Here is a 14775-nt window from a genome sequence, read left to right as displayed (position 1 = left end):
CTTTCGAACCCCGCAGTGACGCAAGCTTGACACAAGTACGGTGGGAGCGTACCATTTGTGGATGCCGCCGCCTGTCCTGAGGTGAGAACGCGTTCTGCATTGAAGCTCTTCACAATTTGGGACCCCACCTATTACACATACCCCAGAGCAATGTGCAGTCAAAGGCAGCATACAACACTATTGACCGATACTTTGGAATAAACTTACCGTAGAACAGAGACGTTCCAGTTCGTTAAAGGGATTCAAACGTGGACTGATTTCGAACAAGGACTGATTTCAATACTAGCGAATCTTACCCATAGGTAGAAATTTATGTAATCATGCATTGTTGTTCTATTTTTAATTTGTAATTATGCTATTTGTAACTATGCTATGTTTGTCGGATTGAATGGTTGAGAAGTTTGGTGTACCCAGGTTCTCCTGAAAAATAGCGCTTTTGTCCTGAGAGTGAATACCTGGCTAAATAAATGAATAAATGAATGAAATGAACAACTGTCATACTTCTTGTAACAGCAAACAAGCAGTTAGATCATTAACGTGGTATACAGCGTGTGCATACTTAGGCCAACGTCAGATTTCCAAACCGGAGCTCGGGAGGGCTGTTTGTAGAAACGTAAAATAGCCATGTATACATAAACATACACACGACTATCCTCTTAACGTCATGTGTAGTCTGATATCTTTTATATCGAAAGCTGCCCGGCTGGGCCCCGGTTTGGAAATGTGCCATATGCCTTAACGGAGGACGGCAATCGAAATACATAAATGAATTAACGGAGTACTGACAACTATTCTGAATTTATTTTCAATTGAAGGGTTTCACTTCTTTCCCATAACAGTAGGCCAATGAAACAGAGGAAATGGTTGATTTTATTTCCATATATACCTCAGCCAGACATACCCTGGCTACCTTAAGGGCGTTTAAACCGGAAGGAACCGTAAGGCCCGAAGTAAGTCAGCTGCACCGGTCCGCGCATGTCCGGTAAGTCATGTGACTTCGTGGCCAGAGACGGTGGAGGTGCTGCCGTGTCGGTGTTACCGCTGTCTGAAGACTGCTGAGTCCTGGGGGAAAACGTCACATAAATGAGGTCAGCATATTTTTATGTTCTTGTCGTTGACACAGTTTCATCTGCATGATTCCCTTCATTCGAAAAAAGTTGCAGCTAATCCCGCAACAAACAGTTAAACTTATATTGTAATACGTTTTCTGAAAATGCCATCTAACGCTAGTTCACCTTAATTCACAGGGTAACAAATAAACAGGGTAAAACAGGATATTTAGGGATATCAAGTCGACAGACGGTGGTTTCAAACTGCAATATTTTCAAAATAGTCCAATTGAGACTTTATATCCCTATTGATATCCCTAAATACCCTGAGACGGATCATGATAGGGTACCAGGCGGATGAAGGTGAACTAGCGTTACATTTCGGGAAACGGATCCAAATGCCAGGTAAATGCCAGGTAAGTCTGGTAATGTTTGCCAGAAAGCAAGTGTTACCGGGTGGAACTGGCATTTACCGCTCTTGATAAATACTACTTTTACTGCAGTGGGAGAGTCTAAGACACGGTACCTTCGTTCCTCTAGCACAGCCTTGTTCGCCGCGAGTCTCTCTCCTGTGAGCTGGTAGCGCCAGAGGAAGACCAGGCTGAGGAGGGTCGCCCCCGCCGGGATGAAGGAGACCAGCAGGCGGGTGGTGAAGGCGACGGAATCCGGCTGGGTGCATGCACTGGACTGGTAACCGCCGATCCTACAGGAGACGACAAGAAACGTGTCCCATTTTCAACCAGCCACGAATCACAGTAATCTCCACTAGGCTCAACTGGTTGCTGAATAGTTAGAATCAGCCAAATGGACGGAATGATATGCCAGAGGTAGCCTCTACCAGGCTCCGCGGATTGTTGGTCCAATGGAAGAAATTGTACTCTCTAAGCAGGGGTTGAGTCACGGAGATATAGTAGTAGTCGGGAAATGTACACGCTCCTCTTACGCCTGTAAATTTCCAGACTACTACTATATATTCGCGACTTAACCTCTGCTTTGAGAGTAAGAAATTGCAATCAGTAGTACGCTAGGGGAGTCGGTCGGGTCAGAGGCGTTATTTCCTCGTGCACCGCGAGGCGGGCCAACATTCCTAGGCCAATTAACTCCTACTAGGCTTTTATTCCTAACTTGGCCAAAGTCCCTTTACTACTTCTAGTATTCGGCCAGGCGGGAGTCTGGTAGAGACTATACCAGAGGAGTTATTAGTGGGCCAGGGGAGTTACGGTTGAGAGCTGTACTTCTCTGGACGGCTAACTCCTCAGGTATGTTATTCCGTCCATTTGGCCACTTTCAATTATTTCTCCAGCAACCTTAAAAATCTGGAGAGGACTACAACCACAGAAAACATTGCAACACCGTATAGTATCGGCATGTGCAGGGTAACCGTCTCCTCGCTTCCACTGATAGCTGAGCCTAGCCTTCTTCGCAGACGCCATTGAGCGCCTCTCACCCCCCCCCCCTCCCCAAAATAATGCCGGCGCTCCAAGACGTCTCCGAACGAGGTTAAGCTGATGGAAAAGGTCTAAATGGTCACGTACACAAAGGCATTGTAAATCAAATCTGTCACTTGAAATCTGTCATCAATTGCAGTGTACTGTTGCTAGAGAGTTTACAATATATTATTGTGTACTGTAGGCCCAATCCTTTCTTGTTGATTGTTTAGCGTTCTTGTATTTTGAAAAGGATATCCTATTACAGTTTATGTGTTATCATCAAAATACTTTCTTACATTTCCTTTTATCGGTATTGTTCAGTTCGTTTGTCTCACTTTAATGGATACAACTTCAGAAAATATTTCCTTACTCCAAAGCCACTATTGAGGTCACTGAAGCGAGCAGTACGGCGGCTATATTCAGGGACTGGTATAACGTCTGGAACAGCATGTCCCGCCTCTTCCCCTTCTGGATCTTAAAGTCATCCGCCACGTCAGTCAGCATAGTCCTGGGGGATAGGGAGATAATGGTGATTTAAGAAATGATGAGATTCCTTTGAACATTTTTTTAATGTAGTATCGATATAAACCATCTCCTGTATCACCAATTATGGATACGATTGCGGCATCATGACGAGTGTAGTGGAAGCAAGGTACGTAGAAGTCTAAAACAGCAAAGAACAGCAAAGATGGCGTCTAGGCTATCTTCAGGGCACGTGACCCGTTACGTATATTGGTCACGTAGCCCGAGCCTGGCTCCCCAATGCAGTATCAATTCATGCCACATATTGGTATGTGTTTCTGTCACAATTCGATTTAAAAAAACAATTGAGCAGTAAAAGTACCATGGCACTGTTTTTTATATTTATTTACTTGCACATTTCAAAATCAATCAATAAAATTTAATACAGAAAAAAACAACACAAAAGCCATATGCCTTGTTCAATATCTCCCCCTACATCAAAGTTAACAAATTACAATTATTAAACAAACGAAAATTATAATGATAGAAACTAGTTGATATCAGATTACAACGATGTGATAGATCAGAGAATGGTAACAAATGATAACATAATAATTGATAAGATATGAAATCATACATTAAATAATAACATAGCAAAAATGGCAGATTCATGAAATGAATATTCTACTGTGTAAAGAGTTTAAAGGAAGAAAAATGTGAAATTGAACTAATTGTTCAATTTCCATTTAGGGTCTAGTACCTGTTGTAGAATGACAGACTAATGTAATAATGAAACATGTATACCATGGTATGTAGTTTGGACCGGCAAATCCAATCCCAATGAGACAGAACAGTACGAAAAAAACATCCAGTCGCCGTGCCGGAGCATACATCAGGCCCACCGAAACTCCAATCACTAACTGTAGATGGAAAATGGTACGTTTTGTTCCAACACAACTTCGCTTCATATTAACAACAAATCAAAGCTTATTTCAAACGAGTATATTTAACATAGTAGAGAAGGAGCCCAGCAGTCGGTATCGGCCCCATCTCTGTTGAGGGATGGTCGATGATCCCCTCATCTAGTTGGCCTCTTTTACTCCTCTTAGGAAGTGATTCTGCTCTGTGACTGGATTTCTGAGTCCTCCTCCAAACCCACCAAATGTCCAGTGGACTCGATGTGGATATGTGACTTCTTAGGTTGCAGACGACGGGGGGTATACCAACTCCTGGTCACATTCGACTCGTTGCTGACGTCACACTTCTGTTCAAGTCACGTGATATAGGCTTTGGGTCGAATCAGAGAAATCAATTGAAAAGGACCAGAGGACTGGTTGAAAGCTTGTTGGGCAGCTATACTTTGTGTACGGATAAGGCTCGTAACACTTTTTGCTATGTCGATTACCGCCACAGATAAACCTTCATACGATCAATATTTGGTAAAGCGTTACTTGCCAAGGCGAATCCTGCCAATACTAGCTTCTTCTCAAAACGGGTCAGCAGTAGGGCGGCGACGGGGACGGCTAGAACAGTTGCTCCCTAGATGTAGAAGAAAGCAAAAGCAAGGATCATACACTTATCCTTGCCAATACGATTGTTACTGGTAATAGGACCATTTGTATGTTCATATGCGGGCACAGTGTGCTCATGATCATATATTGATTAACGACTTATGGACTACAGGACTAGCTTGGTGTTTATTGATGTTTCAACTCTATTTAACTGTCTACTGTCAGCTACTCTTTCAAGGAAGTAGAAGATACATAACGCTGCAATACATGGATAAAATTACATAAAGTTGAACATACATAGTTGGATTCTAAAGAAGTTGTCATGGATGAAGATAAGCACACTTTTTGTAACCGAAGTTTGAAAAATAAATGCCGTTACCAAAAGAGCGAGGAGAAGATTCTGCAGTTGGTCTTCAAGGCCAAAGGCGTATTGAATTGCGAGGGCCGCGGACCATTGCTGCAGCTGTGGTGAGGACAGAAGGACGGTGTTAGATGACGGCTCGTTGTTTGAGCGAGACTTGATGGCAATGGAATATGGCCGATAAAGCTTTTTTTAACAGTCATCATATTTGCAGCACAATACCAGTGGACTAGCCCCCTGCTGTAGTGATTGCATAATGTTGTGTGGCCCAGGGCTACTGAAACGGACATGGGCGCCGCCGGCGCCCTATGCACCATCAGGGGCGGGAAGTACTCTGACTTTGATTTTGACATATTTCCAACTATGATGTGGTCCATCAAACAAAGACAATGAACACTGAAGTAATCGTAGCCGGCTGTAGAATCACGTGGTTGAGACATTTCTTTAGAATGCCTCAATAGCGTCTACCATTGTCTCTATTAGTATTAGAAAAGGCATCAGACTAAGGAAAACGTTCAAGAGGAGGACTCGAGGAATGTGCTTAGATTGTGTGCTCGAGGATGCCAAGCTCGAGGGAAAAACATAGTGCTCCTTCAAGACTTGGGATCATTGGCCTGAGATCGCCAGTGATGGAGAAGATAGTACGCATGAGAAGGAAGACATCTTATGAAGGCATCTCAGGCGAAGGATGAGGATACCATACCTCACAAGTAAAAGTACGTTTTAACAGGATGGGGACAGTTACGAGGCAGCCAATGAGCAAAAAACGTCTTTATTTATTGAGAACATGATTATGATTTAGGTTAGGTATCACTGGAAGTCTCTGAGAATCATAAATAGATCATTGAAGCACATTGAAGCACAAATATTATTTGTAATCTTAAGAACTCTGCTCCTGGTAATGATGAATTAAGCACCTCCTTAATAAAACAAGTCAGCAGCTCAATACTAGAGCCCCTCACGTATATATTAAAATTGTCCTTGGAAACTGGTATGGTCCCAAATGATTTAAAGATAGCCAAAGTCATACCGCTTTTCAAATCGGGAAACACCTGTTTACTGTCAAATTACCGCCCCATATCAGTTTTGCCGGTATTTTCAAAAGTCCTAGAGAAATTAGTATACAAGAGAATTCTACAGCACTTAGAAGATAACAACATTCTCCATGAACACCAATATGGCTTCCGTAAACACCATTCAACATATATGACACTTTTGAAATTAGTAGATAAAATTACCTCGGCCATAGAAAAGAATGAATTCACCATTGGTGTGTTTCTGGACTTGTCGAAAGCATTCGACACCGTGAACCATAAAATTCTATTAGAAAAACTTAACTGCTATGGCTTTCAAGGATATGTTTTCACATGGCTAAAAGACTATTTATCTAACAGAAAACAGTATGTTTCCAATAATACCTACTCCTCAGATACAAGATCAATTTCCTGTGGCGTCCCTCAAGGTTCTATACTTGGTCCTCTATTATTTCTCATATATATCAACGATTTGGCTTATGTATCTGATGAGCTATATGCACTACTATTTGCAGATGATACTAACTTGTTTTCATCACATTCTGACCTTGATATATTAGTCAGTAAAATGAATATAGAATTAGACAAAGTAAACAAATGGTTCCAAATTAACAAATTATCCTTAAATGTCAAGAAAACAAATTTCATTATTTTTGCAGGGAAGAAAAAATACAATAAGGAAAATGTTAAAATAGCTATTAATAACACACCAATTAATCAAGTTACGCACACGTGTTTCTTAGGTGTCACCATTGATGACAAACTTACCTGGAAAAAACATATTGACCTTATTTGCAAAAAAATCTATAAAAACATAGGTATTGTCAGAAAAATCGCAATGCTACTATCTTCTAAAACATATATGATATTATACTATAGTTTACTATATCCCTATCTTGCATATTGTAACATCGTATGGGCGAGTACGTTCTCCACATCACTTAAACCTCTACTTCTTCTGCAGAAACGCTTCGTCCGAATAGTCTCAAATGTGTCGTATACATTCCCTTCTGCATCTTTGTTTCGTAATTTAAAAGTATTAACTATATATGATATAAACAAACTGCAAAGTTGCCTTTTTGTTCACAAAACAATTAATAGTTCTTCTATACCTAAGCAATTCCAGAACCTTTTCCATCACAATTCAGACCACCATCATTACAATACTAGACAGTCTAACCATTTAAAACAGATACAAGTAAAAACACAACAAAGAAAGTTTTCCATGTTCTTCAAGTGTCCGCAAATCTGGAATAGTTTAAATGAAACCTTACATCATTGTCATTCACAACCCATCTTCAAAAACCTGTTAAAAAAGTCATTATTAGATAATCCAACATTTAATTAATCTCCCATTCATTGTCAGTTGTTACATTTCTTTCAATGTTATATTCTTATTACATCATTTCATTCATTTCGCCGTTATGATATTGCATAAGTTATCAATTATTGAACTATTATGATTTATTTCCATTTTGTTAATTGATATAATTCTTTTGGTTACATTATTGTCTAATGTTTAATTTTACACGTCTATTCAATCTTGTTACTTTGGAGGAAGACTTTGTACAAGCCACGAGGCTTTTTTCTTCCCCCCTGCACGTACTTTCTTCCTTTAACTTGTTTTATGTTAACCTTTTAAAGATTGTGCAAAATAAATAAAGTAAAAAAAAAGTCAAGCTGCCGAAAGATCATTGGTGGGTCAATAGAAACTTAGCATCGTAGACCATTACTTGTTCAATGTAAGATTCAAGGTCCTTCGAATGCTTGAATGCTCATAATGTCAATTATCCGTTCCTCCCCTGCAGTTTACACTTTGGCGCATATTGCTGACAAGTGACAACTATTGTCCGACAAGGAACTACTTACAATGGCGCCAAATACTGACAGCATCCCCAAGCCCACCAGGTCAGCGAACGGCCTGAAGGTGCAGACTTCCCAGATGTCCTTCAGCAGAGTTCCTCGTGAGGTGTCGTCACCGGTGACCGTACTCCCTGTGGTAACATACATCTTATTTTACCGTGGACTGAGACATGATGTCATCATCATAGTTATCATCTGTCAATGATATGGAATAGAAACTAACGTTAGTAATGTTATCAGCTTCTTTCGCTTTATCTTGCCACTGTTGCAACGAATCCTAGTAATTCTGAAGGTAACATGGGGATATTGATGACCTGTATACTCCTTGACTCCGAAGACTGTTGCACAGACAGCGATAGTGATAATGGCGGCTGTAGTTCCAGCTGATACGAGGTAACCAGTCTCCTGAAAAGGGAAAACATGTTTGCTGCTAAAACAACAATTTCTAGGTACATTAAAAAAATTCTATTAACTGATTAGCGCAGATTTAGATGTAATTTCATAAAACTCACTATGTAAGTGCATCTACGTTTGTGTTGTCTAAAAAACAAGGCCCATGAGAGCAGTAGGTACATGTTGAATAGGTATATCAAACGGACGCCTTTTGACGTTTATGATGTCTGTTAGGGAAGTTCTTCTCTTGGGAGGGAAATAAAGCGAAGGTTCTGTGTTTGAGGAAAGTCTCACACCGAAAATAATAAGGACTACACCATATTTATCGCTATAAGGTCATCTCCAGATCTAACCAAGTTTGGTATTACCCTAAAAAAACTGTTCTTAAGTGATATACCGGTTACTCCAACGAACAAACAAACAAACAAACAAACAAACAAACAGAATGTTTAACGTTTGTCTTACCGGGTCCGCAGTGACGGCCGTACTTGAGTTGCTGATTGTGGAGTTGACACACGATGCAGATTCCGTGGTGCCGAACGCTGCCACGATCTGCCCATGGACAGCGATCGCCAGCAGGTACGACAGCATGTGGCATAATATTCCTAGACAGGGAAAAATGAAGAAAAATCATCACCATCGTTCATCCATAACGCAGGATATCAGCACCAGTATTTCTGGCGCACTACCAAGGCAACCCACCAGGGAACCCCAAATCTTATCGTTTATTTGACAATACAAAATCTTATGACAATCCGTCCATAGCTTCTTGGGTTATGCTGTTCAACTACATACATTCATACATACATTACATACATACAAACGGCACCAAAAATAACCTTCTCGGCGAAGATAATGAGGACTAGCAGTAGGGTGGGTAGAACGATCGCTTTGTATTAGGGAGTTCGCGGGCTGAAAGCCCTAAAAACTGAAAAATTCCCCTGAGGACCCTTCCAATGCATTGTGCGCTGGTGACCGACTTTCAGCTCTTTATACTTAAGTGACCAAATTTCCCCATCCCAAGATGAGATAGTCTTCAAACTTTTTTGTATCTCCCTAAATGTGTGATAGTCACGAAACGAAACGAATGAATGAATGAAACTACCGTTAGCGAGAAAGTGTGACGGAAGTCACAAAATCATATACGGTGCATTACATTACGAGGGGCGTGCAATAAGTAATGCCTCTGACCCACTTCCAGTCGTCTGATCTAAATGAAATTTTGTATGTGTAATGATTCATATCTTTATAGATTATGTTGCAAAAAACAGCTCTGAACTAATTATGGTTTCTGATTTACTTGTGTTTGAACTGAGTCAGGTGCGAAATAGACCATGTGTAAAATGGAACCAGTTGAGTGGCGCGCAGTGATCCGTTTTTTGTAATTGAAAGGACGCACACCAAAGAAGACTTTTGATGAAATGAAAGAAACTTATGGTGATGATGCCCCATCATATGACCTTGTAATACGCTGGCATCCTGAATTCAAACATGGCCGGAAGTCTGTGGAAACAGCTCCCAGACCTGGTCGTCCCTCTTCTGCCATTGATGAGGCATCTGTTGGAGGACCAACCTGGGGTGTCCTACAAAAACGGTGTCCAGAGCTGCATCAAACGATGGGAGAAATGCATAACTCTGGGTGGTTCCTATGAAGAGAAAGACTAATAACTGTGCCAAGTTTCATTAATCTCCTGCTATGGAAAATGGGTCAGGGGCATTACTTAGTGAACGCCCCTCGTAGAAGCGGGTCCGTATGTGGGTGCTTGGGTGCAAAGAATATTGTCGAAAAGACAAATGAGGTAACTTTGCGAAAAGTCAGGTGCATTTGTACCACAAAAATATAATCTATCAAAAAATAACACTCGCTTCTGGAGTGGAATGCTCCTTCAACGTTGTCCCATTTAATTGCATATTTCTCAATGTACGGAACACCTGATCACCGCCATAGTTGCCGTATACTAGTATGCAGGAACAACGTTGCCTAGTTGGCCTATTGGCTGTAACTCACAGTGTGGCTACCGCCATGGAAATGTTTAATTTTAACGAAGTCAAAAAGATATCATTCCACCTGTACTCCTGTTTTGGCCAGTTTGGGAAGATACAAATGTAAGTAAGTAAGGATCTTTATCGAGGCGGCATTTCCTTGCGCGGATCGTACGTACGATAGGTTGTTGCTGAGTCCCTCTCGGCTGGTACTTCGGTCATGTACATCAACAGGGTACGATGAGCAATGGTGTAGGCCTGCAAAAATACCAGGATCACATTTCCAAATTAGGCCTGGCAGGGCTGTCTCCACAAGTCATGTTCATGGCTAATGTTTGTACGTATTGTGCGTTTTATAGTTTATTTTATCATACTTTTCGTTCCCACAAATAAGACAATTATTTGCAACAAGTTGCATTTAATTTCAGGAATTTTCCGATACTGATGAGCCGATATTGATGCAGAGAGCGACAATACCCTGCCATGAGTGAGTGAGTGAGATGAGCCTTACTGACGGTCTTTATGTGTCGAAGTTAAATGTTCCATTTACAGTTACTTTATTTTTGAACTAGAGTTCGGGGACCTCATACCTCCATGAAATATTTATTGCTTTTTTGTGGATGGTATGTATGTTTATAGTCGGTTGTATTTGAGAGTAATGGTTATAAATGTTATGGGAAAGTAGTGGTGTATTTGTTTAATGACACAGAGGATGTCCATCTGATTAGTAATTATTAAAATGTGACACTTAATTCTGTAATGTGCGTTTAAGAGGTCGACGGCATATGGTAGCGTGGTGTTCCTTAAGCTTGATGTTTGACATTTAAACTGTCTAAGGTTGTCAGCATTATTGAGGTTCGACTATGTGCCTCAGAGCGGTGTGGTGGGAGGAAGTTGGGAAACTCAGAAAGAAGAAGGGATGTGGCCAACTTTAGTCAGATGGTGATTTGATTTTCCACCAATATGTCATAACATCAGCTGTTCACACGGTACAAAAATGAGATGCACACTTTCCTCTGATAGCCCTACACCAACTGTAAGATGAATACTTGGCGCCAACCCCGTCTGCTAAAAAAACAAGTACCATTGGCTACGAAAGAGACAACTAACAACTGTTCCTTATCGTAAGGAAATCAGAACATCTGTATCGCCCATAAAACTTATGACACCCAACCCATCTAAGATGAGAGGACCTAATGGCATTTTAATCACCATGTCACTCAAATCAGCAGTACCGTATGTGAGACATCCATACCTGTTAAGCATTACCGTTAAATGTACCTCAACTTCTTACAATTATACTCACGCTTCACATCTCCATGATATCCTAAGCAGACATAAATAAAACTAATTATCATATTAAAAAAACTCGGGGTTCCCCAAACAGCTGTCATACAAATCACCTCACTATCTGATTGGCGCTAAGCCCATTAACAAACACTTAAAGCACGATATATCCAATTCCAATATCCTGTTCCAATATATCGCAGATATATGGGGGATTTCTGATATTATTACATCGATTATAACGACAGATACGGCGCCCAAAATCACATCGATTCGAGCTTTCATAACAGCCCACCAACACAACAAGTATGAAACCAATCCATCCAGCCGTTCTTGAGGAATCTTGTACACAGACAGAGACACATAACAGAAAATATAACCTCCATGACATTTCATGGAGGTAACTACTGTGCCAACTGTTACAAATATTTCAAACAGTCCTAAGCAGACATAAATAAAACTACTGGGGGTTCCCCAAACAGCTGTCACCTCACTATCTGTTTGCAGCTAAGCCCATTAACAAACACATACAGCACGATGCCTGTACCAATATATCTCAAATATAGGGGTGATTTCTTATATTATTACATCGATTATAACTACAGATACGGCTCCCAAGATCTCATCGATTCGAGCTTTCATCACACCGCACCAACACAACAAGTATGAAACCAATCCATCCAGCCGTTCTTGAGTAATCATCTACACAGACAGAGACACATAACAGAAAATATAACCTCCATTCCATGAAATTTCATGGAGGTAATGAGTCAAATCAGGTCTGCCTCACCGTCTGGGACACCAAATACACGCTGTAGAAGACCAGGTACCAGGCGACTTTCCCTCCGCTGTCAATACCCGGGACGTACCACCCCAGCACGTAGGAGGGGATGACGATTAGCGTGGATGCGGCCATCCTAATAAAGGGTAGAGCCCAAATTAGATTAGCAACCGAGCGAGCGTAAGTTTCTACCGATGCCAGGCATTGGCGCTGGTTACGCCACTTGTTGCATTCCAGTACAAGTCAAAATTGATTACCACAGATGGTAGATACTTTGTTTTACACAAAAAGGCTGGTTATCGTAATCGCAACAAGAAATGCCACAAATATAAACGCCCCGCATTTGTCGAGAAACTGATCATGATAAGGCTACCTCAGCACACCGCACGTGATCCTCGAAGTATACGCATCGAATCTTCCCGTGATTCCAGTGCAAAGTCCAAACACATTTTAACAGCATGGTCAGTTTTTTCAGAGACCGCTATTTTTGTTTTCACAATTTTTTTCTTCTTTTGAGCAAGCAATAGAAAACTTCGATTTAACGTTTAATGCAGTTCGTGCTTACTCAGATTTCCCATTAATACTTGTTCCTATCATGCCGCCCCAAGTGCTTTAAAGCTAGATTCCGTTATTTGTTTAGAGAAGAATAAGAAGGAATTGAGCAAAAAACAATGCTTTCCCTTCTGCCAACAAGCGCTGTCATTGTGGGATTTTGAATTGATACGAGACACCCTGTTAGCCCCTTACGACGCCCATGGTTTTAAGGGTAGTGTAATATTTCAGATGTCAAATCTAAAAACAACGTCCCTGAATAGTTTCATCAGGTACTTAAATCAATGTGTAGCTCCGTTTTGTAATCCCGTTTGGCACTGCATCATTATCAGTGTGTATAGCAGGGCGAAATAGAGCGTAGCGAACATGATATACCCTGTGTTATATAATTTGTTTATATAGCTGAAATGGATACATAAACTGTAAACACGTACCAGCTTTTATGCTTGCCCCACTTGTTCGGCTTGGACGCGTTCAGGACCGGGATGAGGAGAGGGTACGCCAGGACGTCCCAAACTCGGCTTCCGAAAATTACCGCAGTTGCCGCGAGGGGAGTCAGCTGAGCAACAACAACAACAACAGAATGTTAGGATAGGTGCTGCTACGTATGTTACCACACCGAACAGTGTGTTATGTCACTCTTTCAGTATTTTCAACAGTATTACAATATTGTTGAATTACTTCCAAAGGGGGAAAGACACTGACGAAAGAAAATCACTGCCACGTTGGTCACTGACGAACGAATAGTTCACGTTCTGGACACAAGTCACTACGAATTTGTACGTAGTGACTTGTAATACATATATTACTATGTACCTCTCTATGCATTTACGTGTACGTCTGTTGCATTGTCGGAACCCTGTAACATATTCTAGGATTACAGGTCGTAGGAATAAAACCCCGGCAAGAAAACAGGCTTATACCTGAGGTGTCTGTGGGAATGTCTAGGCGACCCTTACGCATGGTGTCATACACGTGTATACAGACCCTGACCTCTCATTGCAAATATTGTTGTCCATGATATGATGTTATATACTCCATTTTAGATGATATGTAAGTTATCCTACACCATGTATATATAAATGTTCTTTTTTAATATGTATTGTTTATGTGTTTGTCAGCAGGGCTAGCCCTTTGTAATAGCCATAGGCTAGTTGGGCAGCCCTGGCTGTGTGTTCGGTGCAGCCAAACCAATAAATAAATAAATATACCTGAGGTGGTGTAAATTGTCACGGACTGTTCAAACAATGTCCGTATCAGGACAGCTGCTGCCGTTGAGAAAGGACAATACTCTATAATCACGATGGACAGCATGAAAAATGTATTAATGAGGATTTAGGAATTCGGAAATATTAGAAGTTGCAAAGACTGACGTACAGTGGGTCAAAACAGGTGATGCTGATATAACACAAGGGCGCCCAAAGAAATACAGGTATGTCTACAGATGTAAGTTTTTTAAGGGAGCGAAAAGAGAACAACTTCTCAGATACCTTCACTACTTCCAGGAGGAAGATGTTGGCGTACATGGAGATGATGTCGTACGTCATGACGCCAGAGAACTCCCCCACCGCGTAACACAGCTTCTCACGGGTGGACAGCGGCTCCAAACGGACCCCCGCCATTTTGACAGAGTGAAGATGCCTCATTGTTGTCATCGGTGTAACGTTACGTCCTAGTGGGCCTACTTACATAACTAGTTTTACTTCATGCCACACCAAAAGAATAGATTGAATATTTTGTTTTTGGATTACCCTCCGGCGATCGGGCTGGCACCTCGGTGTCGTATTCTAGATAAAATCTTTCCATCACAGTTTCCACTTCGCGACTGTGGTCTACTACTTTTAGCTTTAATACTGCTCTTTTGTCAGGTAAGGTCTGCAGTCCTTAGGAAAGGCTTTTTCAAAAATGTATGTATATGTGATATAACTTTATTGCAAAACCATACCCGACTAGTCTCCAAGCCAGACCCTACGGTGCCTTAGAAATAGTATCAAAGCTGGCAAAGGAGTATAGCCGGCCAAAGGGAGATAGCCGGCTAAGGTAGACAAACGGGCACCGGTGCCGGTATA

The 14775-nt window shown here is 41.2% G+C and overlaps 2 protein-coding genes across 2 annotated transcripts; both read right to left on the bottom strand.

Moving 5' to 3' along the window:
* Positions 1-737: 737 nt before the first annotated feature.
* Positions 738-7839, bottom strand: LOC118414892 (sodium-dependent lysophosphatidylcholine symporter 1-B-like). The gene is made up of 6 exons (XM_035819175.1): positions 7717-7839; positions 4832-4915; positions 3746-4480; positions 2850-2987; positions 1576-1752; positions 738-1062 (listed from the first exon to the last, which is right to left on the bottom strand). The coding sequence occupies exons 3-6, from the start codon at positions 3907-3909 to the stop codon at positions 912-914; spliced, it is 630 nt and encodes a 209-aa protein (XP_035675068.1). The 5' UTR covers positions 3910-4480; positions 4832-4915; positions 7717-7839; the 3' UTR covers positions 738-911.
* LOC118413131 (sodium-dependent lysophosphatidylcholine symporter 1-B-like) lies at positions 4343-14413 on the bottom strand. Its single transcript, XM_035816310.1, has 8 exons — positions 14197-14413; positions 13141-13265; positions 12164-12290; positions 10266-10344; positions 8569-8708; positions 8025-8115; positions 7717-7841; positions 4343-4480 (listed from the first exon to the last, which is right to left on the bottom strand). The coding sequence occupies exons 1-8, from the start codon at positions 14359-14361 to the stop codon at positions 4343-4345; spliced, it is 990 nt and encodes a 329-aa protein (XP_035672203.1). The 5' UTR covers positions 14362-14413.
* Positions 14414-14775: the final 362 nt, after the last annotated feature.

Source organism: Branchiostoma floridae, chromosome 4 (assembly GCF_000003815.2).
Source record: "Branchiostoma floridae strain S238N-H82 chromosome 4, Bfl_VNyyK, whole genome shotgun sequence".
In the NCBI taxonomy this organism is placed as follows: domain Eukaryota; kingdom Metazoa; phylum Chordata; class Leptocardii; order Amphioxiformes; family Branchiostomatidae; genus Branchiostoma; species Branchiostoma floridae.
The sequence above is the reverse complement of the archived record's forward strand: the minus strand, read 5'-3'. Positions and strand labels throughout refer to the sequence as shown.

Excerpts from the sequence above, each read along its gene's own strand:
- LOC118414892 (XM_035819175.1), bottom strand. The coding sequence starts at position 3,909 with ATGAAGCGAAGTTGTGTTGGAACAAAACGTACCATTTTCCATCTACAG. Across the intron at positions 2,988-3,745 it reads GGTCCAAACTACATACCATG|GACTATGCTGACTGACGTGG; the intron begins GTATACATGTTT and ends CCTATCCCCCAG. Across the intron at positions 1,753-2,849 it reads ACCTCAATAGTGGCTTTGGA|GATCGGCGGTTACCAGTCCA; the intron begins GTAAGGAAATAT and ends CGTCTCCTGTAG.
- LOC118413131 (XM_035816310.1), bottom strand. The coding sequence starts at position 14,361 with ATGACAACAATGAGGCATCTTCACTCTGTCAAAATGGCGGGGGTCCGT. Across the intron at positions 8,116-8,568 it reads CGGCCGTCACTGCGGACCCG|GAGACTGGTTACCTCGTATC; the intron begins GTAAGACAAACG and ends TTCCCTTTTCAG. Across the intron at positions 4,481-7,716 it reads TGTCAGTATTTGGCGCCATT|GGAGCAACTGTTCTAGCCGT; the intron begins GTAAGTAGTTCC and ends TTCTACATCTAG.